The following is a 12,699-nucleotide window of genomic DNA, read 5'->3' as shown; positions in this document are numbered from 1 at the left end:
CTCAGATTATTTTACATAAACTACAATGATTATATTTCACAGTGAAAGATTTGTTTCTTTTTCTAAACACATTAAGGAAGCATGTTTACCCACACATCTGCCATATTTAAGACGTTTTTATTACTGTCCTTTTAATGTGGAGTTGAGTCTACCAAATGGTCTACCTCATGACAGAGCTCTTCCTTCTTAATACGGATACTTACCATTTATTTGAGCATAAGAAAAATCAAGACAATAGTTTGTATTCAGAATAAAAGGTCATGCTACTGCTGTATCTATCCAGGAGTGTTCCACACCTGTCAGGCACTCTTCTCTAGTCATGGCAAAGCTTTGCATGTAATAAATACATGCATTTGAATGCAGATAAAACAAAGGTAAACAACATGATGATACAACTAACAGTCTTGCAATATTATATATGTGTAACTTTTACAGTGTTTTCAAGTGGTGGTTATCTTTTTCTTGCCCATCGCTGCTTTTTTTTTTTCAGAGTAACTTTCCATCTGAAGATTTTAGAATATATTTATCAGTGTAGATAAATATACTTGAATAGGATTTATGCTTTACTGTCAGTATAGGTATTTTTAAAATACCCAGTGTCTGACTGTGTACTTTCAGATTGTTATTTTTCCGCTTAAACCTTTGGAACGTAGAATCATGTTTCTAAACATTTCACCAGCTTGTTAGGATTTTGCACTTGCTCAGGGGTGAATTTCCACACAATCACAGGGCTCCACTGCCCTAAGAATTTACATTCTCATAGACCCTGCTACTCATCATTATTCAGCATTGGGGCAGATCTCTCAGTGATATTCTTAAAGTTGTGTATTGCTCTGCAAAAACTCTGGCCTGCTGGTATCCAACACAGGATCATCAGAACTGTAAGCCATTCCCCTGAGATAAAGCTTGTCACCAGAAGGAATATATACAAAATGCCAGCACACCAGAGCCAGGTGCCAGAAAGCAAATACTCCAACATAGTGAACACAGCATGGGGGGGGGGGGAGGGGGAAATATATAAAACTTTTAACAATCTTCAAGCCTTAGTTGAATCCTCTTGATATCTCTGTTTTTTGTTATCTCAATCCTTTGGTGTGCTGCCAAAATTGACTGTCTTAATTAAAACAACTACTTTTGCTGCCCCACGTTGGGTGCCAAAATATATGTGATGGTTTGAATCAGAACAACATGGGTCAAACCAAACCAGTGGGTTAACCTGGCTATTTTCCCCAACACAGAGGTGAGGAAAAAGTAACATACAAAAAAACATGGAATTGAGACAAAAAAATGAGAGAAGAATAGAGTTTACTGATCAAGAATCAGATAAACATGGTAGAAAATGCGTAATTATCCTAGCCTATTTGCAGAAGAAGCATGGCACAAAGCAGCAACAAGCAGAAACAAGTGAACCAAAAACCCAAGCCAGAAAAGTACTCCCCCATCCCTCCTTGTCCCCCTGCCATCTGAGTGGAAAAAGCCAACACCCAAAAAATGTGGAACCCAGAGGCAGCAACTGGAACAGGAAGCCTCCCTTGTTGCAATCTGAATTTCAAGCCCCATAAAGCCTTGTTCCAGTCAGCACTTTAATTTTTAAAGCTGGCATGACTCTGGCATGGTATGAATAACAGCAGCAGGTTCAATTCAATCCATGACAGTTGGAACAGACCTCAGAATGTTGTGTTCTAACACTATTTCTCAAAGCAGATTGCAGTTTGAGCAGGTTGCTCAGGACCCTATCCAGTTGAGTTGTAAATAACTCTAATGGTGGAGACTACAGGCACTCTGGGCAACCTGTACAGCATCTCAATTAACATTTTTATACTTCGAGATTTATTAATATGGAATATAGATACTTAATACAGGCTAGTGGCAGCTTCTTTTGAAAACGTGCAAGAGAAATTCTCCAATGTAATGTTGTTGCTTTCTTTTTCTTCTTGCAGAAAGGGATTTGGGAAAGCCAAAATATGATATAGATAGAACAGATCCATTAGAGAACAATTATACTCCAGTTTCTTCTGTGACAAATATTTCATCTGGCCACTACCCTGTCCCTACACTGAGCAGCACTATTACTGTTATTGCTCCTGCTCATCATGGAAATAACACTACTGAAAGCTGGTCAGAGTTCCATGAAGAGCAACTAGACCACAACTCCTATGGAAGACCTCCGCTGCCAAAGAAACGTTGTCGAGATTATGATGGTAAGCCTGTGCTACTGCTTGCTGCAACTATGATTGTTGCCTTCCTGAAAAAAAAGAGGTAGTTTCCTTATCTTCTTTAAGACTGTGTTTTTTTTCTATTACACATTTCTTGGATGTAAACTTTTATCTCATTTTTTGTTAACTTAGATTTTCTTTATTAGTGCTTGTATAAGGTTTTTCAGTTATTAGAATTATTTTATACAGATGAAAAGTAGTATATTTGTACAAAGAAGTTAAAAATCCATTATTACCCAGATATTCTGTCATACATCACGTTCAAGCCAAATAATGTATTGGATAATTTTGACTGTGAGGAACACGTTAGTGACCTAATAATTATTTTCTATTCCATCCTGTTGAAGAGTAATTTTTAACTAGAAAGGTCTAAAGCCTGCAACTTCACAGGCTCACGTTAACTCATTTTCTGTGTAGATGTTTCTTAAGCACAAAAACCCACAATAGCTATTGTTTTGCATGGCTTGTGCCCAAATCTGCACAAAAGGCTGCTGCAGTTGGCAGCATCTTGGCTAAATTCAGCCAATCGACCTGTTAGCTCAGAGAAATTCACATTTCACCCTATAGTTTTTTTTTCTGATTTTTGTTTTCCTGTTGCTTACCACAATGACTAGTTTAAGATCTAGGCCAGTTTACATTGAGAATTCTTATTAGAATGGGTTAATTTTTTTTTTAGTGAAAAAAGTGAAAGGCTGAGATGTTGACAGACTCGTACTTGTGAAGAATAGTTTTTCCAGTATAAGGCACAGCAATACTGTAGAACAAGTAGAGTTGTGAAAGTTTTTTTTGAAGTTTTCTTCTGATGCAAGCTGAGCTGCAGACAGTTGTGTCATGGTCTTCCAGCTTTGCAGCTTTTTTATAAAGGAACAAAACGTGCAGGCTAGTATACTTTTGGAGTAACATTATAAAGGATGACATCTTTAACAGTGTGCCTTTTATAATAGCACATGATTTCCAGTTTCTGAGTACAAACCAAATTTTGATGTTGGGAAAACTTGTAGTTGTCATCAAATTTTTACTGTTTGATGTTCTCCCTCTGACTCTGTTTCTGACTATTACTAAAATCTCTAGTAGACTTGTCTTCCTTTTACTTTTCTCATGCCTATTTGTGTCTTCTAAATTCGTAAGATCATCTCTTGCTTGTTGTCTTCCTTGCTTTCCTTTCACTCTCTTTCTGCAGAACTTAATTTTTCCTTAACATTTCAACATTGCATGTTCTATAACTTGCTGAAGAAAGGTAATACAGACTACTACTCAGCACTGGTTTGAAAGTGGACACTCATCTTTCTTCCTTTTATACCGGAAGTTGTTTTGAGCTTGCCCCTCATATTGCATTGTATTGGGTTTTTGGTGGGTGCTGCTGCTAAACAGCTAAACCAGAGGTTTAGGCTGGAAGTGACCTTGAAAGGTTATCTAGTTCCAACCCTTTTGCAGTCAGCAGGGAAATCTTCAATTAGACCAGATTGGTCAGAGCTCCATCCACTCTGACCTCAAGTGTTTCCAAGGATGAGGCATCCTCCACCTCTATGGGCAACCTATTCCGAGTGTTTCACCACCTCCGTTGTAAAATATTTCATCCTATTTTGTGTGTATGTATATTTATATACACACACACACATATATATGTATGTAGTCTAAATCCACTCTAGTTGAAAGCCATTACCGCTTGTACTGTTACTGCATGCCTTATTACGAAGTTTGTCCCCATTTTTCTGTCAAGTGATAGAATGAGATGAAATGGCCTCAGATTGGGCTTCACTCAGTAGAGGTTTAGATTGGATATTAGGAAAAATTTCTTTATGGAAAGAGTAGTCAGGCATTAGAATGGCTACCCGGGGAGGTGGTGGAGTCATCATCCCTGGAGGTGTTCAAAACAATTGTTGACGTGGCACTTCAGGCCATGGTTTAATGGTCATGGTGGTGTTAGGCTGACAGCTGGACTCAATCTGTGAGGTCTTTTTTGACTAAAACATCTCTGCAGTTCTTCTAGGCCCACTTGAAATACCTGAAGGCTGCAATAAGGTCTTCCCAGAGCCAGGGAAAAAATCTCAACACTCTGCCTTTCCTCACAGGAGAGATGTTCCAGTCCTCTGATCATTTTTGTGGCCTTCCTCCAGACCCACTCCAATGTTTTACTTTCATGTAAAGGAAAAAAAAAAGTGAATATATATCCAGTTTGATTTGTATGTGTGTATTTCTTATTTATGTGTGTGTGTGTATATATATATACACATACATACACTATACATATGTAAATAAAAGAATTTTTTTCTCTTACATAGTTTTGTTAAACTATAGCAAAATAATTCTTACTGAAATAATTGTAAAAGAGAACAACAGAATTGGAGTTTATTTTTTCATGTTAGAATTTTATAATACTAACTTCTATCTTTAATAGAGTTTCTCAGTGTAAGTATCTGCCCTTTTTTTACTTAGATACCCTCCATTCTTTGCTTTCACAGTTTGTTACAATTTGGTATAGGATTATTTTTTCAAGAAAAATTTGACTCCTTTATGCTTTCTGCAAGAATGTCACTGCAGTTTCTGTGCTGACTGTTAAATGATCAATTTCATTTTCTAATACAAATTTCTGCTGGTATGTGAAGCTTTTAATTTACGAACCGTTGCATTACACATAGAATGTCTCATCTGCTCTGAATCAAAGTACAGCTGTTGAATACTAACAAAAATTTCTTTTGATTTTGATGTTTCAGAAAAAGGTTTCTGTATGAGAGGAGACATGTGCCCTTTTGATCATGGAAGTGATCCAGTAGTGGTAGAAGATGTGAATCTTCCTGGCATTCTGCCTTTTCCAGCACAACCCCCTGTTGTTGAAGGACCACCTCCTCCTGGACTTCCTCCCCCTCCCCCAATTCTGAGTCCTCCTCCTGTTAACCTTAGACCTCCAGTACCTCCACCAGGCCCCTTACCACCTAGCCTTCCACCTGTAACAGGTAATGAAACAAGACTAAGACTTACTTTTCATTAGTAAGGCCTGGATGTTCCTTGGGTTGAATGCAGCGCAAAAAGCTATTTTAACAATGTCAGCTATGTTTTGGAAAGTTGTAATATGTTCTACTATGGCACAGCTTATCTAAAACAATTGGTTTCTAAGGCAATTGTTGCAAAGGTTTTTTTTGTAAAGTTTGCATGTGAATCTTGAATTGTGATTAAGTAAAAGCAGGGCATGGCAAAACTCAGTTCCTTGAGTTTTACAGGAGAAGTTGCCTGAAACTGAATAGTTAGAGAAGAAGGGAAGATCCTGGAAACAACAGACTGGATGATCCTTGAGGTCCCTTCCAACCAGATAATATTGTGTGATTCTGTGATATTTGGCATTAAATTTGTAATAATAAAATAGAATTCATGACTACATGAAATTTACACCTGAAAATGTAATTTGTAATTAATTTAAAAACAAAAATTCTAACGAAGATAAGATTTTCCATCTTGTACTAGAGACTCAAGCACTAAAAACTACCTGTGTGCCTAGCTCTCATTTATAAAATAGTATTCAGTTTCCTTATGTGGTTTAAAAGTGATGTTAGTTTTATGTGATTAATCCTTAGTCTCATTTTTATTAACTTAGGTACTCGACTTGCTAAAAATACTCAAGAATAATTGATATTTGTTATTGCATGGAAGTTTCTTAAACTGTTTTAATTTGCAGTTGATAGTATATTTAAATAAGGTCCGAATGTATTTATTTCACTGAGTACAGAGAGTAACTATTGCTAGGGTGACAAGTTCTGTCTCAGGTGCTATTTCCAGTTGTGTGGAAAGTCCAAATCTTTTTCTCTTGGTTTTGAAAAATTAAAATTGGTCAGGCTTCAAAACTTAGCTTTGAAAGTGAAAGTGTCATGTTATCTATTCTAAAAACAAAAAACTCCCACAGTTTTAAGAAGGATCCATTTGACTTTCCACAAGAAAAATAAATTCAGTCAAGTTAGCTACTGTCATTGTAGAATTTTTTTTGTTACACTATTAAAAATAGAATTTTTTTCACTGAGGGGATTTTGTAGAGCACTATAAATGCTTTCTGTTGGTAAGGTGAAAGACTGTGTTAGCAATTAAATTTTACTTACAGAAAAAAAATATTTGGAGAAATGCTCAACTATTTAAATGCTTTTCTCTCTAAATTGATTTATTTCCTACTAGGGATTATTCCATATGAATGAGTGGTATAGCATCATGTCTATATGCATGCCCTCTTTCCCTATATATTTAAAAAAGCCTTGAAAAGATTTCAGGTCAATTCTTTATGAGTTGAGTGTAATGCAGTTCCAGTGGGTAATAAATGAATGCAGTGTTTTCCTTTGGTTTTGACAGGACCACCCCCTCCACTTCCCCCTTTGCAGCCTGCTGGAATGGATGCCCCTCCAAACTCAGCAACTAGCTCAGTTCCCACTGTCGTTACAACGGGGATTCATCACCAGCCGCCTCCTGCTCCACCCTCTCTTTTTACAGCAGGTGTAGTACTGAGGCTTTGCCCACAAGGTTTGCTAAATAGAATAACATTGATTCATATTATACTGTACTTTTTAGAGATTATAATTTCATAGTTTGGGAGAATGTTTGTATAATTTAGACTGTGACAGTAACTTAACACTTGTTTTATAACTTTGGACAGAAGTGAAATTTGCAAGTAAAGTGTGAATCTTGATTGTGGAATAATATTTTCATTGTGTTTAAGCAGAAAACTTGACATGGCAGTTTCTTAGGATAATTCTTATACAGTTCTTCCATTTTAACTGTGTCTTGTAATTAAATGAAATATTATGTTTGAAACTTTAGGGGTCTTAACTGCATTATATTTTAATTAGACAATTTCATTTGTTACCAGAAACGTATGACACAGATGGCTATAATCCAGAAGCTCCAAGTATAACAAATACTTCAAGACCTATGTATCGACATAGGGTACATGCCCAAAGACCAAATTTGATAGGACTCACATCAGGTGATATGGATCTACCACCCAGAGGTATGCTCTCAAAGCTGCATTTACTTAATTTAGCTGGTTTCCATACATTAATGCAGATTGAGGCAGTTTCCAGAGAATGTAATACTGGAAAACATTGCGTTTTTAAAAATCTGAAGTTAAGAGAAATTTAACTGAATAGGAAATGATGCTTGTAGTTGCTTTGTGTGTGCATTTTTACAGGTAAAATGAAATAACTTTGCTAGAGGATTGCACAGTTATCCTTGGCTGTAGTAACTGGTCACTTTGGCCTCTTTTATACAGAAAAACGTTAATGTTTCTGTACAGAATTTTAAGAAGATTTTTGCTGCAGAGAGGAGGGAGTAATTTTTGTCTGGTAGCACAGCTAATCTTAACCTCGTAGTTCTTGTGGCCCTGAGAAGAATCAGCAGCACACAAAATGAGAAGGGAAGAGGGATAAACCCCCTGATTTTTTAAAATGTGGCTTTGTTTACATTTGTATATATTTGTACTTAATCTTGCTATATTTCTGATGTTTTCATTATGAAATCTTGTAATAAGATTCTTCATGAAGAGCCACTCCTTTCCCACTTTATACCTAAGTCTTGTGTTTGCCATCTAATAGTAGAATGGAGGTGTTAGCAGAACTGGTGTGAGCCTCAGAGTGTTGTATAGGACATTGTGAATCAGGAAGGGCAGTCATCTTGAGGCACATGCCTTCTGCCACACTTTTATTTTCCATATGTGTGATGTTACTGTGACAAGATGAAAGCTGTTGGTTATTTCTATCTGTCACAGCATTTGTTGATAGTTAAGAAGAAAAATCTATGACAGTTTTGATTCAGTTCGAATAAGGATCATAGTAATTTCCAAATAAACAATTAGGCTTTTCAATGCAAAGTCAGTGTGAGCAGAATACCTTTTTACAATCACAGAGAAGATATGAAAAATACTGTAAAATCTTTTCATCTGTTTACAGAAAAACCTCCCAATAAAAGTAGTATGAGAATAGTGGTAGATGCTGAATCCAGGAAAAGAACAATTGGTGCAGGGGATGGTGGAGTTCCTACAAAGAAGACTTGGTTTGACAAGTGAGTGATCATTAACAGAAGCTTGGCTTAATACTTGGAATTCTGTGGAGCTTTTTCCTGCAATCTGAAACATGCAAGCAAGTTAAACTGTGAATAAGCTGATTGTATTAAAATAATCACGCTGTGGAACTATCTGTATTAGGCTGTCTTCGCTCAAAGGCAGTAGAGAGATAGTTGAAGTTGCTTTGGATGATACCAGGATCTGTTCCTTGAAAGCTGGAATGATCTAAGAAGCAGAGAAGCTGCAGTATGGTGGTTCTTCGAGATGACTGATTTTAGTTGTCAATTGTGAATTGTGTCATTGCTGTTTTGGTTGGAATTGCCAGGTATGTTACTGGCAGAAAATAACAGGGTGCAGTGCTTAGTGTCCAGGTGGCAAAAGGTTGGAGGGATTTCAAGAGATTACTGGGACTGGGGAGAGCCTTGCAGTAAGTTTGTTGAAATGGGCAGAAGATGCTGTGTTGTAGCTGAGAAATAGTTTTTGTACAGAAGCAATGTGGAAGTCAGAATTTACTGACAGAAGCACGTTTTTGTGAATTGTCTCCCAGATTTCTGTGCTGAAAGTATCAATGGGGAAAGCTGCAGGCATATGGGCCTGTGTGCTGTACTCTGGTACACTTTTCTAAAACTGTGTTTAAGTCTACAGATACTTCTGTCTCGTACACATATGCTTATGTGTAAGCATGTGCAATCTAACGTTGTGTTTGCTAGCTTGCTATGGATTTCTGGCTTGATTTTTTATTTGTTGCAGGCAAAATTTTAATAGAACAAACAGTCCAGGTTTCCAGAAGAAGGTGCAATTTGGAAATGAAAATACAAAACTTGAATTGAGAAAAGTTCCCCCAGAACTTAACAATATCAGCAAACTTAATGAGCACTTCAGTAAGTTTGGAAACTTAGTCAACTTGCAGGTAAGAGTCAACAAAGAGAAGTCAATATGCTTTGACTTAATGACAGATGCTGAAAAGAGGAAGCCAAGTGTTTATGAACTGGTTCCCTGAATCTGTTCTCGTTATTTTCCCAATTTGTTTCTTAAACATGGTCTCATTGTTTTAATGAAATTTAATTGAATGTGCATTCATTTTTTTTGGAATTGAAGATAAATTCCATTTTTAATAAATTTAATTGAAGGTGGAAAAAATTAAATGTTCCAGTCCTCTTTCAGATTTTGAACAAATGTTTTCGTGTCACATAAGGCTTTCAAGACACATTGTTTAAAAGATTGAAAACTGGTGATAAATGTTACTTCTTCAGCCCTTTTCTCAAGTCTGGATCTGGTATCATAAACAGTATTTTTTGAGATAAATCGTGCATACAGGAAACTTTTATTTCTCATCCAGAAAGCAGTCCCTATGATGCAGCTGCTTTCTGTTCTCAAAGCAGTGGCATTTTGTCTGTCAGACTTACTTTGTGGTGTATCTGAGTAATGCACAAAATTGGAGAAAGATACAGAAGAGATGCAAAGAACTAGAGTCTAGCTTAGACTGGTGTTACATATTGCAGGCTGTATGTTAAATACCAGTATTTCATATCTGCTCTCTAAGCTACTCAATCTGATCCTTCATCATGCTTCATTATCAACAAGTTTCAGGTGCTAGCTTGTGTTTTTATGTACTTTTTCTTGTTTGCACTGAGAGGTTGAATGAGGAGTTGTAATAGAATTTTTTGCATACTGATGCAGTATATAGTAAGTCTACTGTACTTATCTAAACACCAAAGAAGTTTAAGTTCTCTTAATTGTTCTTAAATACTTTTTAAGCCTGTTCATAGTTCACACAAGAATATGGGTGTATTAGCAAGCAATGTAATTCAGTAAAAATGGTGTGTGGATGTATATAAAGGGACAGACAGATATGCAGATAGATATTACTATCTATGCTCTTCTTCCAGAATGTATGATTTTATCCTTTAAAGGTGTCTAAAATGTCATAATGTTCAAAGGAGGAAACCAAAACCAACTTTGTTGTCTACCTCTGATACAAGATAGGATATTTATTAACTGACCTCTGTGTATTTTTTTGGTAGTAATTTACTTCTGTGATGCTTACTCTTTCAAATAACCTCATATTTGCAATTAGAAATAGTGTTTAACTGTTGAGGGTATTTTACTCCAGGGCTTGGTTTTGATTTGGTTTTTTTTTTAAGTATTTTTAAAGTTTATTAGCTTAATTTGAAGGTTGCTTCATAACACCAGACTTTCCAAACAGAATCATGATTGTGAAATATTTCCCTAATAACCCATATTGTGTTCAAATTGCAAGCTTTTGAGCCTTGATACAAGTGATTTTATGGTAAGACACGAATGACAATCATGCAGTAAGTTTTGTTCTTCTGTTTTAAATTTTAGGTTGCATATCAGGGTGATCCAGAAGGTGCCCTTATTCAGTTTGCCACACATGAGGAAGCAAAGAAAGCTATATCAAGTACAGAAGCAGTATTAAATAATCGTTTCATTAAAGTTTATTGGCATCGAGAGGGCAGTGCACCGCAAATCCAGACCACCACACAGAAGGTAGAAGATCTAAGTCCATCTTGAACATTAATGAAAAATACAATCTTGTAAACATTTTAAAAAATGTTTAGAGAAGCTAAACTAAACACTTTCAAAATAGGGATACTTTATGTAATTATTTTCCAAGAGTTACTCTTTATTCTTTGACCTCAGATACAGGGTCAGATAAGCTAAGACTGAAGGTATTTAAAGAAAGAACTTCTATGACTTGTGGAGAATTCCTCTCTGTCATCTCATGTGAAGCAAGGTTAATGCTACTGTCTGCTGAATAACATTTATTTTGCTTTAGCTGGTATAGACTCTTTTTTTTCTTCTTGTGAGTGTAAGAAATACAGCAGTTATATTTCTTTGTTCTAAGATAATCTAAGTTTTCTCCTAGAAGGTGCTGGTTTTTTTCCAGTCTTCTGTTTTCTATTACTAATGAGCATGCACACTGTTACAGAAAGGAGTAGAAGTTGCTTTACTCAAAGCTACCTTACATGTATGTAGAGAGGTAAGGCAGGCAAACAACAGTGTAAGAGGAGAGCTTTATTAAACTAATTCTGTAGGAATGAATCAGGGACATTCTGCATTTTTTTTAGAGTGGAGAGGGAGGGGCTGATCTCCCTGATGCCCAGTGACAGGACATGTGAGAATGGTTCAGAGCTGCATCAGAGGAGATTCAGACTTCGTACTAGGAAGCGTTTCTTTACCGAGAGGGTGGTCAGACACTGGACCATGCTTTATAAGAAAAGCAGTTGATGCCCCAAGCCTGTCAGTGTTTAAAGAGGCATTTGGATAATAGCCTTAATATCATGTATTAATTTTTGTTCAGCCCTGAAATGATCCTGCAGTTGGATTTGCTGATGCCTGTAGGTCTCTGCCGTCTGAACTAGTCTGCATTGTTGGGTTTACTATGTGTAGAACAATGTGGTCTACACTGAGAAAATGAGGCAAGTTGTATAGAAGTAATATTCATTTATTAATATACACTGATAAAATGAACAAATGAGTTATTAGAGGATGCTTTCAATGGCTGCTGTAATTTTTGAATTCCTTCTTTCTCTCAATGGTGTATGTTGTCATCATCATGCAGAATTAATGACCTAGTTCTCCATAGCAGTCCTAATGTAGGGTTTTAACAGTTTCTTTTTTTACAAATGCTACACTTTTTCATTTTGTAGATAAACTTTAACCACACCTATCTCACTGTCTCCTAGTTATCATCCTTTATGCTTAAGTTTGGAATCCAGTTTATAAATAACCTTGATCTGAACTAGTGCTACTCAAAATGTGTTTTCTAAGCTTGGTTTACCTCTCATCAGCCAGAAGAGGGCAGTGGAGTATGCCATTTGCATTCATACAAATATTACGTCTTTTGAGAAGGATGGCTTGAAGAGTTGTTGCCATCAGTTTATTTGCTGATTATGCAGTAATAACTGTGTATTTCTAAAACAAAGATCTGATCTGTATAAAAGACATACGGCTTTTAGTGATACTTACTATCCAGCACAATTTTTTGGGGGCAAGTTAACCTTGATGGTTTGGGAATTCCCCTTGATACGAGGTGACAGTACTATGGGCTCCCTCTTCACAAAGAACAGTCTTAGGAGACTACAACTTGGAGGCTTCATAAGTGATAGAGGGCACACAGTAGCAAGAAATTAAAATTGAAAGTGCAATGCTTTCATGTTCTTCTGACCCAAAAGTGCAAAAGTTGCCAAATTGTTGAGTCAGTAAACAGGTGTTTTGAATCCAGAAACCTTTCAGGAGCATGAACATTTACTTCCCTTTTAATTGAAATTGACATATGATACAGTATCTGGAAGTACTATGAAAACTTTCCTTTATAGTACTTCTCACACTTCAAGTATTGAAATTCTTGTCAAAATTTCTCGTGTATTAATTATAATGGAATTAGTTTTGGTTATATTTATAATGGTTTCCATGGCTTTTTGT

General features: G+C 36.3%; 1 protein-coding gene across 4 annotated transcripts in view; it reads left to right on the top strand.

Moving 5' to 3' along the window:
- The window catches only part of RBM26 (RNA binding motif protein 26), a 54,400-nt gene that overhangs the window by 17,198 nt on the left and 24,503 nt on the right, over window positions 1-12,699 (top strand). For 2 of the 4 annotated variants that reach the window (XM_054389350.1, XM_054389335.1), the window contains exons 6-12: window positions 1,941-2,201; window positions 4,931-5,170; window positions 6,546-6,686; window positions 7,060-7,200; window positions 8,138-8,249; window positions 9,001-9,160; window positions 10,597-10,761. In XM_054389350.1, coding sequence (XP_054245325.1) covers window positions 1,941-2,201; window positions 4,931-5,170; window positions 6,546-6,686; window positions 7,060-7,200; window positions 8,138-8,249; window positions 9,001-9,160; window positions 10,597-10,761 — 1,220 coding nt within the window. Of the gene's footprint in view, window positions 1-1,940; window positions 2,202-4,930; window positions 5,171-6,545; window positions 6,714-7,044; window positions 7,201-8,137; window positions 8,250-9,000; window positions 9,161-10,596; window positions 10,762-12,699 lie in introns of all 4 variants that reach the window. The other 2 variants (XM_054389343.1, XM_054389358.1) reach the window with 2 other exon arrangements.

The sequence above is a fragment of the Indicator indicator genome, chromosome 1 (assembly GCF_027791375.1).
Source record: "Indicator indicator isolate 239-I01 chromosome 1, UM_Iind_1.1, whole genome shotgun sequence".
NCBI classification, from domain to species: Eukaryota; Metazoa; Chordata; class Aves; order Piciformes; family Indicatoridae; genus Indicator; species Indicator indicator.
Note: the sequence above shows the minus strand (reverse complement) of the source record. Positions and strands in the feature narration are given on the sequence as shown.